Source organism: Colius striatus, chromosome 1 (assembly GCF_028858725.1).
Source record: "Colius striatus isolate bColStr4 chromosome 1, bColStr4.1.hap1, whole genome shotgun sequence".
NCBI lineage: Eukaryota > Metazoa > Chordata > Aves > Coliiformes > Coliidae > Colius > Colius striatus.
Genome location: NC_084759.1, coordinates 206,018,296 through 206,035,229, shown reverse-complemented (window position 1 = coordinate 206,035,229; position 16,934 = coordinate 206,018,296). Strand labels below are relative to the sequence as shown.

The 16,934-nt window shown below is 68.3% G+C and overlaps 3 protein-coding genes across 3 annotated transcripts; 1 reads left to right on the top strand and 2 right to left on the bottom strand.

Annotated features, from left to right (window-relative positions):
• The first annotated feature begins 2,753 nt into the window (after positions 1-2,753).
• Positions 2,754-5,537, top strand: LOC133629640 (struthiocalcin-2-like). The gene is made up of 5 exons (XM_062020378.1): positions 2,754-2,852; positions 2,918-3,007; positions 4,091-4,258; positions 4,361-4,466; positions 5,470-5,537. Exons 1-5 carry the CDS (start codon positions 2,754-2,756, stop codon positions 5,535-5,537), a joined length of 531 nt encoding a protein of 176 aa, XP_061876362.1.
• A 1,414-nt stretch (positions 5,538-6,951) lies between these two features.
• LOC133624841 (protein SCO2 homolog, mitochondrial) lies at positions 6,952-8,420 on the bottom strand. The gene is made up of 2 exons (XM_061989590.1): positions 8,354-8,420; positions 6,952-7,723 (listed from the first exon to the last, which is right to left on the bottom strand). Exon 2 carries the CDS (start codon positions 7,714-7,716, stop codon positions 6,973-6,975), a length of 744 nt encoding a protein of 247 aa, XP_061845574.1. The 5' UTR covers positions 7,717-7,723; positions 8,354-8,420; the 3' UTR covers positions 6,952-6,972.
• Positions 8,421-9,416: 996 nt separating this feature from the next.
• On the bottom strand, positions 9,417-14,535 carry TYMP (thymidine phosphorylase). The gene is made up of 9 exons (XM_062020364.1): positions 14,409-14,535; positions 13,775-13,977; positions 13,598-13,696; positions 12,505-12,634; positions 12,281-12,399; positions 11,675-11,837; positions 10,571-10,801; positions 9,793-9,933; positions 9,417-9,715 (listed from the first exon to the last, which is right to left on the bottom strand). The coding sequence occupies exons 1-9, from the start codon at positions 14,533-14,535 to the stop codon at positions 9,558-9,560; spliced, it is 1,371 nt and encodes a 456-aa protein (XP_061876348.1). The 3' UTR covers positions 9,417-9,557.
• Positions 14,536-16,934: the final 2,399 nt, after the last annotated feature.

The window sequence follows — 16,934 nt, the reverse complement described above, 5'->3', positions numbered from 1 at the left end:
TTTCCCACCCATCCCCTTGTCACCCCCCCTACCCAGATGCTGAGGGGCTGCAAGATGTGTGTGAGGAGGAAAGGCTGCAGCCCTGGGGCTGCTGAGCCTGGGCAACAGAAGCCTGAGCTCAGGGGCATCTCCTTAGTGCTGCTCAGTCCCTGCAGGGTGGGTGTCAGGAGGCTGGGGCCAGGGTTTGGTGTGTGGGGGCCAGTGGCAGCCCAAGGGGCAGCGGGCACAGGCTGGCACACAGGCAGCGCCCCTGGCCCAGGAGGAGCAAGTGCTTTGGTGCTGAGGGGAGGGAGCCCTGGCCCAGGCTGCCCAGGGAGGGTGTGGAGGCTCCTGCTCAAGGTTCCCAACCCCAGCTGGACACGTTCCTGTGCTGCAGTAGCTCTGCAGGGCCCTGCCAGCCCCCAGCATCTGGGGTTCCCATGATGAGGTAACTGCCCCCTGGCAGCAGCTGATGCTGTGTGGGAAGGTTGGGGTGCCACTGGCTGCTCCATCCCTAGAAGGGCTGTTATCACTGTTTCTGGTGCCCTCATCAAGGTGCAGCCTCCTCCCCAGGGAGATCTTCCACTGCCAGGATGTTTCCATTACAACCAGCCTGCCCTTAGGCTGCTCCAGCAGTGCCAAAGGCTTCTTGCCAAAGCACACTGAGCTCTCTGGCTCTGTGCTGAGCCCCATGGCCGGGTGCTGAGCCCCACAGTTGGCTGCTAACCCCCCTGTCTTGCTGCTGACCCCATGGGTAGGGGCTGGATTGCCCCTCGGTGCCCTCACTGGCCTGGCACAGGGCTGGGACCAGCCTGATGCTGTGTGGAGGTGTTTGATCTCAGGCTGTGAAGGGCTGTGGGGCCATTTGCATGGGATGGCATTTTGGGGGTTGGTCTCTGTGTCAGGGAGACAGAGGTGCCCCCAGCTCCATTGCCAGGGTGAGGGGCTCAAGCTGCAGCACAGCTGAGGGAGACCCCTTATCACCACCACCACCCCCCACCCCAATCTGCCAAGCATCCCCTGTCCCCTGTCCTGTGATAGAGCTGGGCATCCCCTGCCCCTCACCCTGTGATGGAGCTGGGCATCCCCTGCCCCTCATTGCAGGATGGAGCTGGGTATCCCCTACTCTTTGCTCTGGGGTGGAGACGGGCATCTCCTACTCCATGTCCCAGGATGGTACTGGACATCTGCCCTCTGTCCAAGGATGGAGCTGGGCATCCCCTGCCCCTTACTCCAGGATGGAGCTGGGCATCCCCTACCCCCTGTCCAAGGATGGAGCTGGGCATCCCTTGGCCCTTGCCCTGTGATGGATCTGGGCATTCCCTGTCCCAGGATGGAGTTGGACGTCCCCTACCCCCTGTCCCAGGAGAGAGCTGAGCATGCCCCTGTCCCCTGTCGCAGGATGGAGCTGGGCATGCCCTGTACCCCCTCTCGGCATGAGGGTGGGCATCCCTGGTGCCAGGATGGAGCTGGGCACGCCTTGCCCTCCGTCCCAAGCTGGGGGTACAGGTGGCGGGGGTGTCCCGCTGGCAGAGCCCCCCCGGCAGCACCGGCAGCCCGGGCTCTGGTGCCAACATCCCGTCAGCGGGCGCGGGGACCTCGCTGCACCCGGGAAACTCTTTTCATCTCCTGCAGACGCAGCCCCGGCTCTGGCAGCCGTCACGGCCGAGCCCTCGGGGGGTGACGCGGGTCCCCCCACATCAAAGGGAGCAGCGGGGCTGAGCCGCCCGGCCGCGGCGGCCCCTTTGCCTGGGCTGGGCTGACGTCTCGGGTGGCTCCGTGGCGTGTCCCACCGCCCACCCCCCGCTCTGCACGGGGATAAAATCCCCCCAGGCTGCTGCCCGAGGGTCCCAACCAGTGCCTGCTGCCGTGCCCAGCGCCCGCGGGACACAGGTGAGTGCCCAGAGCCCAGGGCGGGGAGGGGGCTGCAGGGGAGCCGTCCCCTTTCTGCAGCTGCTGCAGCCCAGGGGACCCTGCACCCTTGTGCATTGCATCCTGCACCCTGCATCCTTGTACTCTGCACCCTTTGGCCTTGCACCCTGCACCCCTGCACTCTGTACCCCCACATCCCATGCCCTGCACCCTACACCCTTGTGCCCTGCACCCTTGTGACTTACACCCCTGCACTCTGTACCCCTGTACCTATGCACTCCACACCCCCACCCTGCACATCTGCACCCTTCTGCCTTGCACCCCTGGACCCTGGACCCCTACACCCCTGCACGTCATGCCCTGCACCCTGTACCTCTATACTCTGCACCTCATGCCCTGCACCCTACACCCTTGTGACTTACACTCCTGCACCCTGTATGTCTACACTCTGCACCCCTGCACCCTGTACCCCTGAACCCATGCACCCCACCCCTCCACTCTTCACCCATGCACTCCTGCAACCCCTACACCCCACACTGCACCCATGCCTCTCCTCACCCTGTACCCCCTCTGCAACACCTGTATCCCACACTCTTGCACCCTACATTCTCCCACACCCCACAACCCTGTATCCCCCCCCCAACCCTGCACCTACACCCCACACCCCTGCAACCCCCCTTCCCTCCTGGTGCCATCTCACTGCTGCTCCCCTGCAAACCACTGCAGCACCACCTCCCCCCCCCCACCTGCACCCACACCACCATCAAGCTTTGGGGGAACTCCCCACTCCCTGTTAACCCCCTGCACGACCCCTCTGCTGCCAGGGGTGAGCTAGGCACCCCATGGGGTTGTGGGGCTGAGCACCCCCAACCCTATCCCTGTGCCCCCCAGGGAGGTGTCAGATGGCACCCACGAGGACGCTGCAGCTCCTGCTGCTGAGCTGCCTCCTGCTCGTGCCCCGGCTGCGAGGTGAGTGTCAGGCTTGGGGTGGGAGATACAGCGCTGCCCCCTGACTCCTCCCCACTGCCTGATCCCCCCAACCCCCCTTGTTTTCCCCACAGGGCAGGAGCCAGGTGCTTGCACCTGGGGGTGGGTGCCCTTTGAAGATGGGTGCTACAGGTTCTTCCCACAGGAGCTGAGCTGGAGGAGAGCAGAGGTGAAGGCGTTTGTGGGTTTCTGGGGTGCAGGTGGGGAGGGGGGGTTATAGGGGTGCTGGTGCCACCTGGGTTGGGGATGTGGCTCTGCCTGTGGTCCTGGCATTGTGTGGGACCCACTGGAACCACGGCCACCCCGTGCCAAGGGAGAGTGTCCAGCACTGGTCCTGCCATCCTCCTCCTTGGTGGGGCCAAGGGGGGCACAGGGCTTGGGGTCAGGGTGCAGGGGTTGGGGTTTTGGGATGGGGGTTGTGGTTGGGAACCAAAGTCTGAGTTCTGGGACCAGAGACTGGGGTCTGGGATTGGGGTTTGTGGTCGGGGACGAGGGGTTGGAGTGTGGCACTGGTTTGGGGTCAGGGAGCAGGAGTTGGGGTGTGGGACTGGGGTTTGGGGTCAGGGAGTAGGGGTTAGGGTGTGAGACTGGTTTCAGGTCAGGGAGCAGGGGCTGGCATGTGAGACTCTGGTTTGGGGTCAGGGAGCAGGAGTTGGGGTGTGGGACTGGGGTTTGGGATCACAGAGCAGGGGTTGGGGTTTTGGGATGGGGGTTGTGGTTGGGAGCAAGAGTCTGAGCTCTGGGATCAGAGACTGGGGTCTGGGATTGGGGTTTGTGGTTGGAGACAAGGGGTTGGATTGTGGGACTGGTTTGCGGTTGGGGAGCAGGGGGTGGGCTGTGGGAGTGGTTTCAGGGCAGGGAGCAGGGGGTGGGGTTTTGGGATGGGGGTTGTGGTTGGGAGCAAGAGTCTGAGCTCTAGGACCAGAGATTGGAGTCTGGGATTGGGGTTTGTGGTTGGGGACAAGGGGTTGGATTGTGGGACTGGTTTGGGGTCAGGGAGCAGGGGGTGGGGAGCAGGGGGTGGGCTGTGGGATTGGTTTGGGGTCAGGGAGCAGGGGGTGGGCTGTGGGACTGGATTGGAGTCAGGGAGCAGGGGATGGGCTGTGGGACTGGATTGGGGTCAGGGATCAGGGGTGGGCTGTGGGACTGGTTTGGGGTCAGGGGCTGGGGTTGGGGAGCAGGGGATGGGCTGTGGACTGGTTTGGGGTCAGGGGCTGGGGTTGGGGCCGGTGCCACCCCGTGCCCGCCACAGGCCTTCTGCCAGCGCTTGGGCCGCGGTGCCCAGCTGGCCTCGGTGCACAGCGCCGGGCAGCACCGCGCCATCGCCGCCCTGCTGGGCTCCCGCCCCGCGGACGAGGAGGAGGAGGAAGAGGAGGACGGGGACGACGGCGCCTGGATCGGCCTCCACCGGCCCCTGGGGGTGAGCGCGGCCCCGGGACCCCCCCTGGCACCCTCAGCCCCCCTCCCGCTGTCCCGACCGGGGCCGGCGCTGGCAGCCGGGTTCAGGGCGTCCCCTCCCCAGAGCCGGCGCTGGCGCTGGGCTGACGGCTCCCGGCTGGACTATGGCTCCTGGCACCGGCAGCCGGGCACGGCCGGGACGGGCTGCGCTGCGCTGCGGCACCTCAGCGGTGAGTGCGGACACCGGCACCAGCACCCCGGGCACCAGTATCCCCAGGCCACCAGCACCCCAGGACACCAGCACACTCGGCCACCAGCACCCCCAGCCACCAGCACCCCCAGGCCACCAGCACCCCAGGACACCAGCACCCCAGGCCACGAGCATCCCCAGGCCACCAGCACCCCCGTCCACCAGCACCCCCGGACACCAGCACCCTGGGCACCAGTATCCCCAGGCCACCAGCACCCCAGGCCACCAGCACCCTGGGCACCAGTATCCCCAGGCCACCAGCACCCCAGGCCACCAGCACCCCCAGGCCACCAGCACCCCAGGCCACCAGCACCCCAGGCCACCAGCATCCCCGGCCACCAGTATCCCCAGGCCACCAGCACCCCGGACACCAGCACCCCCGGACACCAGCATCCCCAGGCCACCAGCACCCTGGGCACCAGTATCCCCAGGCCACCAGCACCCCAGGCCACCACTATCCCCAGGCCACCAGCAACCCAGGACACCAGAACCCCTGGCCACCAGCATCCCCAGGTCACTAGCACCCTCAGCTATCATCACCCCAGCCACCAGCACCCCAGGCCATCAGCACCCTCAGCTATCACCACCCCAGCCACCAGCACCCCAGGCCACCAACATCCCCAGACATCAGCATCCCTGTCCACCAGCACCCCCAGCCACCAGCATCCCTGGCTACTGGCATCACTGGTCACCAGCACCTGTGGCCACCAGCATCCGCAGTCACTGGTGTTCATGGCCACCAGTATCCCCAGTCACTGTTACCCATTACCACCAGTATACCCAGCCACCAGCATCCCCAGTCACTGCAACCCCTGCCCACCAGCATCCCCGCCCACTGGGGTCTGTGCCCACCAGTGCTCATGGCCTCTGCCAGCCCAGGCTGTCCCCAGGGCTGCCCCCCAGGCTGTGTGTGGTGCCAGCAGTATGACTGTGCCATGGTGGGGGGCAGCAGAGCCCAGGGCTGATGGTCACTCCCCTTGCAGAGCCTCTGAGGTGGCACAGCGAGCCCTGCACCGACAGAAAGCCCTTCATCTGCAAGTCCAGCGCCTAAAGCTGCCAGCAGAGCCCAGCACCAGGCCTGCCAGCCTGGATACCACCCTGCCTGTCACCCAGCTGCAGTAAAGGTCCCTGAGCCTGCCCTGGTCTGTGTGTTCTTTGCTCCATGCACCCAGAGCCTTGCTGCCTGACTTGGGATCCCACAGCATCGAGGGGCCAGGGACAGAGGGACCCAACTGAGGCTTTAACAGAGCTGGGGCAGGGGCTGGAGCACAAGGGCAGGGGCTGAGGGAATGGGGGTGCTGAGGCTGGAGCAGAGGAGGCTGAGGGGAGCCAGGAGCACTCTCTGCCACTCCCTGCCAGGAGGCTGCAGGGAGCTGGGGGTCGGGCTCTGCTCCCCAGCCATGAGCAACAGCCCCAGAGGAAAGGGGCTGGAGCTGCCTCAGGGGAGGCTGAGGCTGGAACTGAGGCAGAACTGTTTCCCTGAGAGGGGTGTGAGCCCCTGTGCCAGGCTGCCCAGGGAGCTGGGGGGCCCTGGAGGGACCCCAAAGCCCTGGGGTGAGGTGCTGAGGGCTGTGGGTCAGTGCTGGCTGGGGCAGGGTGAGAGGTCAGGGCTGGGGCTGCAGCAGCTCCAGGGGCTTCTCCAACCCAGATGAGTCTGTGGTTCTGAGGGAAAAGTGGGGTCTTGGTGCTCTTTTAGGGGAAAATGTGTGGTTCTGGTGGACTTCTGAGGGGAAAGTTGGGTTTTGATATTGTTTTGAGGGGAAAAGTGGAGTTTTGGTGGACTTTTGAGGGAAAATGAAGTAATGAATGAACAGGGCAAGAGGAGAGAGGCTGGAGCTGCCCCAGGGGAGGCTGAGGCTGGAGCTGAGGCAGAACTGTTTCCCTGAGAGGGGTGTGAGCCCTGTGCCAGGCTGCCCAGGGAGCTGGGGGAGTGCCCAGCCCTGGAGGGACCCCAAAGCCCTGGGGTGAGGTGCTGAGGCTGTGGGTCAGTGCTGGCCATGTTGGGCTCCAGCAGCTTTCCCAGCCCAAAGGACTCTGTGATTCCAGGCTTGGAACCTCCTGGGACAGGGCCCCACAGCCCCCAGTCAGAGCCCAATCACACACACAGCTCATTCACCCTCATCAGCATTGTGCCCACTGCCTGCAGCTGGTGGGCTCTGGTGGGCTCAGGGCAGGGATGGGATGCAGGGGGTGAGGGATGGGCACATCCCCAGCACAAGTGATGGAACAAGAGGAAACAGCCTCAAGCTGCCCCAGGGGAGGCTGAGGCTGGAGCTGAGGCAGAACTGTTTCCCTCAGAGGGGTGTGAGCCCTGTGCCAGGCTGCCCAGGGAGCTGGGGGAGTGCCCAGCCCTGGAGGGACCCCAAAGCCCTGGGGTGAGGTGCTGAGGGGTCAGTGCTGGCTGTGGCAGGGTGAGGTTTGGGACTGCAGCCGCTCCAGGAGCTTTCCCAACCCACAGGAGCCGGTTTGTCCACGCCCAGCCGTGTTTATTGTGGCAGCGGCTCGTAGGTCTCCATGTGCCGCTGCACGCTCTGCGCGATCTGCGCCTCGCTCTTGCTGCGCCCGTAGTAGTCGAGGAAGAGCCCGTCGGGGCCCAGCAGGTAGATGAGCACCGTGTGATCCACGATGTAGTCGCCGTCGGCGTCCCGGGGCCCGGCGCTGGCGTAGACTCGGAACTGCCGTGCCACGCTGGCGATGGCGTCGGCCGTGCCCGTGAGCCCCAGCAGCCGCGGGTGGAAGCCGCGCAGGAAGCGCCGCAGAGCCGCCGCGTCGTCGCGCTCGGGGTCCAGCGTGATGAACAGCGGCTGCAGCGCCGGCAGCCTCGGCTGCCTCTCCAGCAGCTCCACCGCCCGGCTCAGCTTCTCCAGCTCCTCGGGACACACGTCCGGGCAGTGCGTGAAGCCGAAGTACAGCAGCACCCAGCGCCCGAGGAAGTCGGCTTTGCTCCTCGGCCGCCCGGTGTGGTCCTGCAGCTGGAAATCGCCGCGGCCCAGCGCCAGCTCCCGCAGCTCCTCCCGCCGCCGCCGCTGCCGCCGCCGCTCCTTCTGCTCCCGCAGCCACAGCCAGCCGGCCCCCGCCAGCCCCGCGGCCGCCGCCACCGCCGCCAGCCGCTGCGACAGCGACAGCGCCGGCTCCCCCGGCCGGGACGACCCCCGGCAGCGCCGCGGCGGCGGGGGGAGCCGCGGGACGGGGCGGCACAGGCAGCGGGCGGCCAGCAGGGCCCGCAGCATGGCGGGGCTGGGGGCGCAGGGGATGGCGTGGGACGGGCATCCCGGGACACAGACACGACCCCCAGCCCGCACCGGGACCCCCTGAGCCGGACCGCAGGGCCGTCTGACCCCGCTGCCTTCTGAGTACCCCTCTGCCCCTCTCCCCCAGCCCTGCCCCCCGTGCCCCTTCACTCCTCTGCCCCTCTCCCCCAGCCCCTGTGCCCCTTCACTCCTCTGCCCCTCTCCCCCAGCCCTGCCCCCTGTGCCCCTTCACTCCTCTGCCCCTCTCCCCCAGCCCTGCCCCCCCGTGCCCTGTGACCCCTCTTTCACCCCCCTCCTGCCCTGTGACCCCCAACCCCTTCCCCCTTTCACCCCCCTAACCCAGCCCTACCCCCCCTCCTCCTGCTCTTTGACTCCCAAACCCTCCCTCTCCCACGCCCTCTGACCCCTGCCCTGCCTGTCTCGTTGCCCTCAGCCCACCCCCCATCGCCTCCAGCTCCCGCTGCCCTTTGACCCCAGCCCAGCCCCCAGCCCCGTTCCTCCCCCGCGCTTCGCTGCCTCCAGCCCCCTTTCGCCCCCTCTCCCCCATTCTCTCCGCCGCCCTCCCACCCCGCGCCGTGCCCCGGTACCCCCCGGTGCCCCGCTGTCCCCCGCTGACCTTCGGCCCCGGTGCGACCCCCGCAGCTCCCGGCGCGCGCCGACGCGGATGTGCCGCGGGAAGGGGGAGGGGCCGCGCGCGCGCACACACAGCCCCGCCCCGCCCCGCCCTGCGCATGCGCGGCGGCGGCAGCCCGCAGCGGGGCGCGCGAACGGGACCCCGACACTGACCGTGACACCCCCAAAACTGACCGTGACATCGACACTGACCGTGACCCCACCGTGACCCCGACACTGTGACACCCCAAAACTGACCATGACATCGACACTGACCGTGACACCCCCAAAACTGACCGTGACTCCGACACTGACAGTTACACCCCCAAAACTGACCGTGACTCCGACACTGACAGTTACACCCCCAAAACTGACCGTGACCCCACCGTGACCCCGACACTGACCGTGACACCCCAAAACTGACCATGACCCCGACACTGACCGTGATACCCCCAAAACTGACCGTGACACACACACACACCCCCGACACTGACCGTGACACCCCCAAAACTGACCATGACATCAACACTGACCGTGACACACACACACACACCCGACACTGACTGTGATCCCCGACACTGACCATGACCCCCCCACACACCGTGACCTCGACACTGACCGTGGCCCCGACACTCACCGCAGCGGGGGCTCTGCGGCCGTCCCGGGGGCTGGTTGCAGGGCCAGTGGCGGTCCCAGGGGCTAGGGGTGGGCTCAGGAGCCACCTCAGACTGTCCTGGGGGCTGGCGGCGGGGCTCAACACCCGCCCTGGGGGCTGGCTGTGGGCTCAGCGGGCGTCCTGTGCTGTCCTGGAGGGGCTCAGGGACCATCCCGGGCTGTCCCGGGGGCTGGCGGTGGGCTCAGCGACCATCCCGGGCTGTCTTGGGGTCTGGGGGTGAGCTCAGCGGCTGTACCAGGCTGTCCAGGGGGCTGTGGGTGGGCTCAGGGGCTGGTAGTGGGCTCAGCGGCTGTCCTGGGCTGTCCCGGGTTGTCCCGGGGGCTGTGGGTGGGCTCAGCGGCTGTGGGTGGGCTCAGGGGCTGAGGGTGGGCTCAGTGGCTGTCTCGGGCTGTCCTGGGGGCTGTGGGTGGGCTCAGGGGCTGAGGGTGGTCTCAGCGGCTGTCCCGGGTTGTTCGGGGGGCTGGGGGCGGGCTCAGGGGCTGAGGGTGGTCTCAGCGGCTGTCCCGGGTTGTTCGGGGGGCTGTGGGTGGGCTCAGCAGCCGTCCCGGGCTGTCCCGGGCAGGATGGTCTCGGCCACGCGCGGGGGGCGCTGGCGGGTGGGCTCCGGTGCCACGCGCAGCGCCCGCTGCAGGGTCCGGCGCCCGTCGCCGCTCAACGCGCCGTCGTGGTGCACGCGCAGCCAGGGGTCGCCTGCAGAGGGGGAGGGTCCCGGTCAGACCCCCTCCCGCCCCGGTCAGACCCCTCCTCCCGCCGCTCCCCTCCGTTACCTTCCCTCAGCTGCTGTCCCGGGCTCACCAGCAGCTCGGCGCCCACGCGGGGGTTAATGGGGTCCCCGGCGCGCGCCCGGCCGGCCCCCAGCTCGTGCAGGACCTGGGCGAGGGGCAGCGCGTCCACCCCCTGCACCCAACCTGGGGAGAGGCCCGGAACGGGGGTGTGGGTGGGGGGGCTCAAACGGGGACAGGCTCTGAGGCAGGGGGGTGTTGGAGCCCCGCTAATGAGGGAGGTATCTGGGGCAGGGACCCGGGGATGGGGGTCGGGGGGTGCAGGGGGGTCGCAGAAGCTGCAGGAATGGGGGGGTCTGGGCAGGGACCCGGGTGGATGAGGGCCAGGGGGGATGCAGAAGCTGCAGGAGTGAGGAGGGTGTGGGGCAGGGACCCCGGGGATGGGGGTCAGGGGGCTCAAGTGGAACAGGGTCCAGGACAGGGGGGTGTTGGAGCCTCAGGATTGGGGGGGGTCGGGGTCTGGTCAAGGACTCCGAGGATGGGGGTCAGGGGGGTTGCAGAAGCCGCAGGAGTGGGGAGTGTGGGGCAGGGGCTGGCACAGGCAGGGCCCCGGGGGGATGCAGAACCCGAGTGGGGCCTGGGGCAGCTCCAGCCGTGGGGACGTGGGGTGCAGGCAGGGATTCTGGGGTGGGGGGAGCAAGCCAGGGGAGCCCTGCGGAAGGGTGGGGGGCACGGGCTGGAGGGGATGGGGCACTGGGGCAGCCCCCGGCCCCCCAGAGGAGTGGGGTGGGGTGGGTTTGGGGGGCCGTGGTGCAGCGCCCACCTCCCTGCAGCGCGGGCAGCTCCTCGCAGACACTCGCCTGCCCCAGCAGCTGGCGGCGCTGGGGGGGGGTCCCGGCGCAGAGGCGGTGGGCGGTGTCGGGGGGCACCCCCTGAGCCCCCAGCATGGCCTCGAAGGTGCGCAGGGCCGAGCCGTCGTCCAGAGCCCTCCCCAGGCGCTCCCGGCCCTGCTCCGCCGCCCCGGCCAGCCCGCACTGCCACAGCAGCAGCCCCCCTGCGGGCACGGGCACGGGCATGGCACCCCGCGCCTGCGACCCCCACCCAACCATCACCCCGAGCCTGCGACCCCCGCCCAACGGACACCCTGCATCTGCGACCCCCACCCAACCATCACCCCGCGCCTGCGACCCCCGCCCAACGGACACCCTGCATCTGTGACCCCCGCCCAATCATCACCCCGTGGCTGCGACCCCCACCCAACCACCACCCTGCAGCTGGGACCCCGACCCAATGGGTACCCTGTGCTTGGGACCCCCACCCAACAGGCACCCCATGGCTGCGACCCCCAACCAACCATCACCCCGCGGCTCGGACCCCCGCCCAATGGGCACCCTGTGGCTGGGACCTCCACCCAACCACCACCACCCTGCAACTAGGACCCTCACTCACTTGGGTACCCCAGGGCTGAGCTCCCTGTGGCTGAGACCCCCACCCAGGTTCCCTGTGGCTGGGGACCCCCCTCACCCACTCCCCAGGCAGGGTGGGTCAGAAGCAGCGGCTCTGGGGAAGGGGCTGGGGGGCAGGCAGGGCGTTGGGGGCCTGAGGAGGGGCAGGGGGCAATGGGGGGGTGTTGGGGGGGATGAGGGCAGTGAGTGCCAGGCTGGGGAGAGCTGGCAGGATGGGGCCATGGGGCAGGACCCTGTGGTGTGTAGAGGGGCACAGGGGGGCAGGAGTGCTGAGGGGGGGCAGGGACGGACCCTGAGGCTGAAAGGGGGGGACACAGGGCAGGTCCCCAGGGTCATGGGCTGGGGGCGAGAGGGACCCCGAGGCTGGGGAGGGGGGATGCGGAGCAGGAGACTCGTGTGCGTTGATCCTGTGACGTGCCCACCCCGTCCCTCCCTTGTGCCCCCCCGTGCCCGTGGCTGACCCAGCGTGGTGACGAGCTCCCGCAGGTCGGGGGGGCCGCCCCCGTCCAGGCACTCCAGGGCCTCCAGCACCTCCAGCGAGTTGCCCACGCAGCGGCCCAGGGGCTGGTCCATGCGGCTCAGCACCGCGGCCGTGCGGATGCCCAACTGCTCGCCCACCGCCACCTGCGCGGGGCGGGGGAGGGTGCGGTGGCCACGCGGGGCCGGGGCCGGCCCGGTGCGGTGGCCAGGCGAGGTCGGGGCGGTAGCCGGGCGGGGCCGTGGGATGCCCGGTTGCGGTGGCCACGCGGGGCCGGGGGATGCCCGATTGCGGTGGCCAGGCGGGGACGAGGGTGACCCGGTGCGGTAGCCAGGAGGGATCGGGGGATGCCCGGTTGCGGTAGCCAGGCGGGGACGAGGGTGACCCGGTGCGGTAGCCAGGCGGGGCCGGCAGTAGCCAGGCGCGGCTAGGGGTGGCCCGACGGGATGGCCAGGCGGTGCCCGGTGCGGTAGCCAGGCAGGGGCAGGGGTGGCTCAATGCGGTAGCCAGGCGGGGCCGGCAGTAGCCAGGCGGGGCAAGGGGTGTCCCGGTGCGGTGTCCCGGCGCGGGGGATGAAGCGGGGGCTCACCAGGCTGCGGGCCAGCTCCCGCGCGCTGTCCTGCGTGGGGCACAGAGCCGCGCTCCCGAACTTGACGTCCAGCACCAGCGCCGAGAGCTGCTCCGCCGCCTTCTTGCTGAGGATGGAGGCTGCGGCCGGGGGCTGCAGCTGCGGCCACTGCCCTCACCCCCGCACCGCCGCCCCCTTTCCCCGCGCACCCAGCCGGGCGCCCGTGGCCCCCCGCCCCCTCGTACCGACGATGAGCGGGAGGCTGTCCACGGTGGCCGTGACGTCCCGCAGCCCGTACAGCACCCGGTCAGCGGGCGCCAGCTCCTCGCTCTGCCCCACGATGCAGCAGCCCACCTGCTCCAGGATGCTCAGCATCTGTGGGGCCAGCGGCACCCCAAAGCCCGTCAGCGCCCCATGTCCCGTGGGCACCCCAAAGCCCGTCAGCATCCCATGTCCCGTGGGCACCCCAAACCCCGTCAGCACCCCGTGTCCCGTCAGCACCTCACGTCCCATTGGCACCTCAAACCGCACCAGGATCCTGCATCCCATCAGCATCCAGTGTCCCAGAAGCACCCCAAAACCCTCCAGCACCCCATAGGCACCCCATGTCTCATTATCCCCTCACGTCCTATTGGCACCCCAAACCACACCAGCACCCTGCACCCCATCAGCACCCCATGTCCCATCAGCACCTCAGGTCCCATCAGCACCCCAGACTCCAACAATACCCTGCACCCCATCAGCACCTCACACCCCACCAGCACCTCATCAGCACCCCACATCCCATCTGCATCCTGCATCCCACACCCCACCAGCAACCCATATCCCGTCTGTATCCTGCACACCACCAGCACCCCACACACCACCAGCACCCCACACACCACCAGCACCCCATCGGCACCCCATGTCTCATCATCCCCTCACGTCCTATTGGCACCCCAAACCACACCAGCACCCTGCACCCCATCAGCACCCCATGTCCCATCAGCACCTCAGGTCCCATCAGCACCCCAGACTCCATCAATACCCTGCACCCCATCAGCACCCCAAAACCCACCAGCACCCTGTGTCCCATCAGCACCCCACACCCCACCAGCACCCCATCAGCACCCCACATCCCATCTGCATCCTGCATCCCACATCCCATCAGCACCCCACAACCCGTCTGTATCCTGCACACCGCCAGCACCCCACACACCACCAGCACCACATCAGCACCCCACATCCCATCTGCATCCTGCACCCCACACCCCACCAGCACCCCATGTCCCACCAGCACCTCGCACCCACGGGACCCCCGCTCCCCCCGTGCCCGCGGTGCCCCCTCCCCACTCCAACCTGCTGGGGGCTCTGGGTGACGCAGAAGCCGGGGATGGCCTCCAGCTTGTCCAGGGTGCCGCCGGTGTGTGCCAGCCCGCGCCCGCTGATCATGGGCACCTGCGGGGGCAGGCGGTGGGTGCGGGGGGCACATCGGGACCCCCGCCCGGCCGCTCCGGCACGGCGCCCCTCGCTCACCTTGCAGCCGCAGGCGGCCAGGGCCGGGGCCAGCGCCAGGCTGACCTTGTCGCCCACTCCGCCCGTGGAGTGCTTGTCGGCCAGCAGCCCGCGCCACCGCGGCGCCCAGGGGGGCGCCCGCCCCGACGCCGCCATCGCCCGCGTCAGCGCCAGCGTCTCGGCCGTGTCCATGCCCCGCAGCCGGATGGCCATCAGCATAGCGCCTGGGGGCACGGCCCGGCGGGCTGAGACCCCCTCCCGGACACCCCCCCCGGGCGCGGCAGCCCCCCGCCTCCCACAGCCCCGGCCCGAGGCTGCGCTCGCCTTGCTCCCCCGGGGTGGTCCCCAGCCACGACCCCATCCCGGGGGTTGGCTGTTCTGTGCCCCTCACCCCCCTCAAACTGCCGAGACCCTCCCTCCCCGCTCCGGCCGTGTCCCCCCGTGTGTCCCACCGCCGTGTCCCCGTGCCGGGACCCCCGCAATGCCCCCCTCTCCCCTCCCCAGCTCTGTCCCGGCCGTGCCTCGTCCGTGCCCCACCGCATCCCTGTGCCCGCAACGCCCACCCCGCGCCTCCCAGTGCCACGACCCCCGTCCTGCCCCCCGCCAGCGCTGCCCGCGGGCCGTGTGCCCGCCCCCCGCTCCCCCGGGTGCCCACCGATCTGGCCCTGCTGCGCCGTGCCGTCGGTCACGCAGCGCACGAAGCTCTGGATGTCCCGCTCCTCCAGCCGCTCCCCGTCCCGCTTCTTGCGGATGAGGCCGGGCAGGGAGGGCTGGGCGGCCATCCCCGAGCTCCCGCAGCCCACTCCCCGCTCCTGCCCGGCCCGCACCGCTCTGCCCAGGCTGCCAGCCTGGCACTGGACTTTGGCCCGGGGGCAGCGAGCATCGGACCGGGCAGGGAGAGGCTGGAGTGGGGGGGTTGGTGGGTGGGTGAGCGGGTGGCAGCGCTGGGACCCTCAGCACCCCCATTGTCCCCGAGGCAACCGCAGGTGATGCCCGAGGGCTCTGCACAGCCTCAGCGTCCCCACACACAGCTCCTACAGCATCCACAGCTCGTACAGCACCCACAGGTCCTACAGCACCCACAGCACCCACAGCTCCTACAGCACCCACAGCACCCACACCTCCTACAGCTCCTACAGCACCCAGCTCCCACAGCACCCACAGCTCCCACAGCACCCCCAGCTCCCACAGCTCCTACAGCACCCACAGCTCCCACAGCTCCCACAGCTCCTACAGCACCCACAGCTCCCACAGCTCCTACAGCACCCAGCTCCCACAGCTCCCACAGCTCCCACAGCACCCACAGCTCCTACAGCACCTACAACTCCCACAGTTCCTACAGCATCCAGCTCCCACAGCTCCCACAGCTCCTACAGCACCCACAGCTCCTACAACTCCTACAGCACTCACAGCTCCCACAGCTCCTACAGCACCCAGCTCCCACAGCTCCCACAGCTCCCACAGCTCCTACAGCTCCTACAGCACCCACAGCACCCACAGCTCCTACAGCTCCCACAGCTCCTACAGCACCCAGCTCCCACAGCACCCACAGCTCCCACAGCACCCCCAGCTCCCACAGCTCCTACAGCACCCACAGCTCCCACAGCTCCTACAGCACCCAGCTCCCACAGCTCCCACAGCTCCCACAGCACCCACAGCTCCTACAGCTCCTACAACTCCCACAGTTCCTACAGCATCCAGCTCCCACAGCTCCCACAGCTCCCACAGCACCCAAAGCTCCTACAGCACCCACAGCTCCTACAGCACCCACAGCTCCCACAGCACCCACAGCTCCTACAGCACCCACAGCACCCAAAGCTCCTACAGCACCCACAGCTCCTACAGCACCCAAAGCTCCTACAGCACCCACAGCACCCACAGCTTCCACAGCTCCTACAGCACCCAGCACCCACAGCTCCTACAGCTCCCACGGCTGCTACAGCACCCACAGCTTCCACAGCTCCTACAATACCCACAGCTCCCAGAGCCCCCACAGCCCCCCAGCTCCCTCAGCAAGGGGGTGTCCCACAGCACTTTGCTGACAAATGCCCCCCCACAGCTGATACCCCCCAGTGCCACCCATGCCCTGAGGCCCCGTGTGGGGTGACTGTGCCCCCTCCCAGAACTGAGCCAGCCCTGGTCCATGGGGGACACACAGGTCAGGGGTCTGGGTGGGCATCTGCTGAGGGTCCTGGTGCAATGGGGGTGGGGGGGATGAGCACTCGATGTGGGGACACATGGGCAGAGCCTGGCCCTGGTGGCAGTGGGATGGGCACAGGGAGCACTGAGAGTGATCAGTCCCAGCACAGCCATGAGGCTGTGGCATGGTGAGCTGGGCACCAGCACCCAGCAGCACCCATCCTGCCCCAGATGGGGATTGCTGCAGCCTCAGCCCTGTGCCCACTGGGACAGGGAGTGGGGTGGGATGGATGGAATGGGATGGGATGGGGATGGGATGGGATGGGAATGGGGATGGGATGGGCATGGGATGGGCTGGAGAGGATGGGATTGGATGGGAATGGGGATGGGATGGGATAGGATGGAGAGGATGGGATTGGATGGGAATGGGGATGGGAACGGGATGGGATGGGATGGGAATGGGGATGGGATAGGATGGAGAGGATGGGATTGGATGGGAATGGGGATGGGATGGGATGGGATAGGATGGAGAGGATGGGATTGGATGGGAATGGGGATGGGAACGGGATGGGATGGGATGGGAATGGGGATGGGATGGGATAGGATGGAGAGGATGGGATTGGATGGGAATGGGGATGGGAATGGGATGGGATGGGGATGGGATAGGGTCACACAACCACCCAGAAGGTGTCAGACATGGGCCCTGGGCAGCTGGTGGGGATGTGGTGGAGCCAGGGAATGGCCAGTGCCCCTGTGGGCCGTGGCACACGCTGCCTTGGCCATGGGGCTGCAGCTTGGTGCTGTTCCCCTGTCTGGCTTTGCTGAGGTCTCCTGCACAGGCTGGGACAAAGGCAACCTGGGGGAGCCAGTGCACCCCGACTCTGGGACATGAGGTTCCCCTGAGCTGGCTCATAGGCAGTACCCCTGGGCCAGGAGGAGCAAGTCCTTTGGTGCTGAGGGGAGGGAGCCCTGGCCCAGGCTGCCCAGGGAGGGTGTGGAGGCTCCTGCTCAAGGTTCCCAGCTCCAGCTGGACACGTTCCTG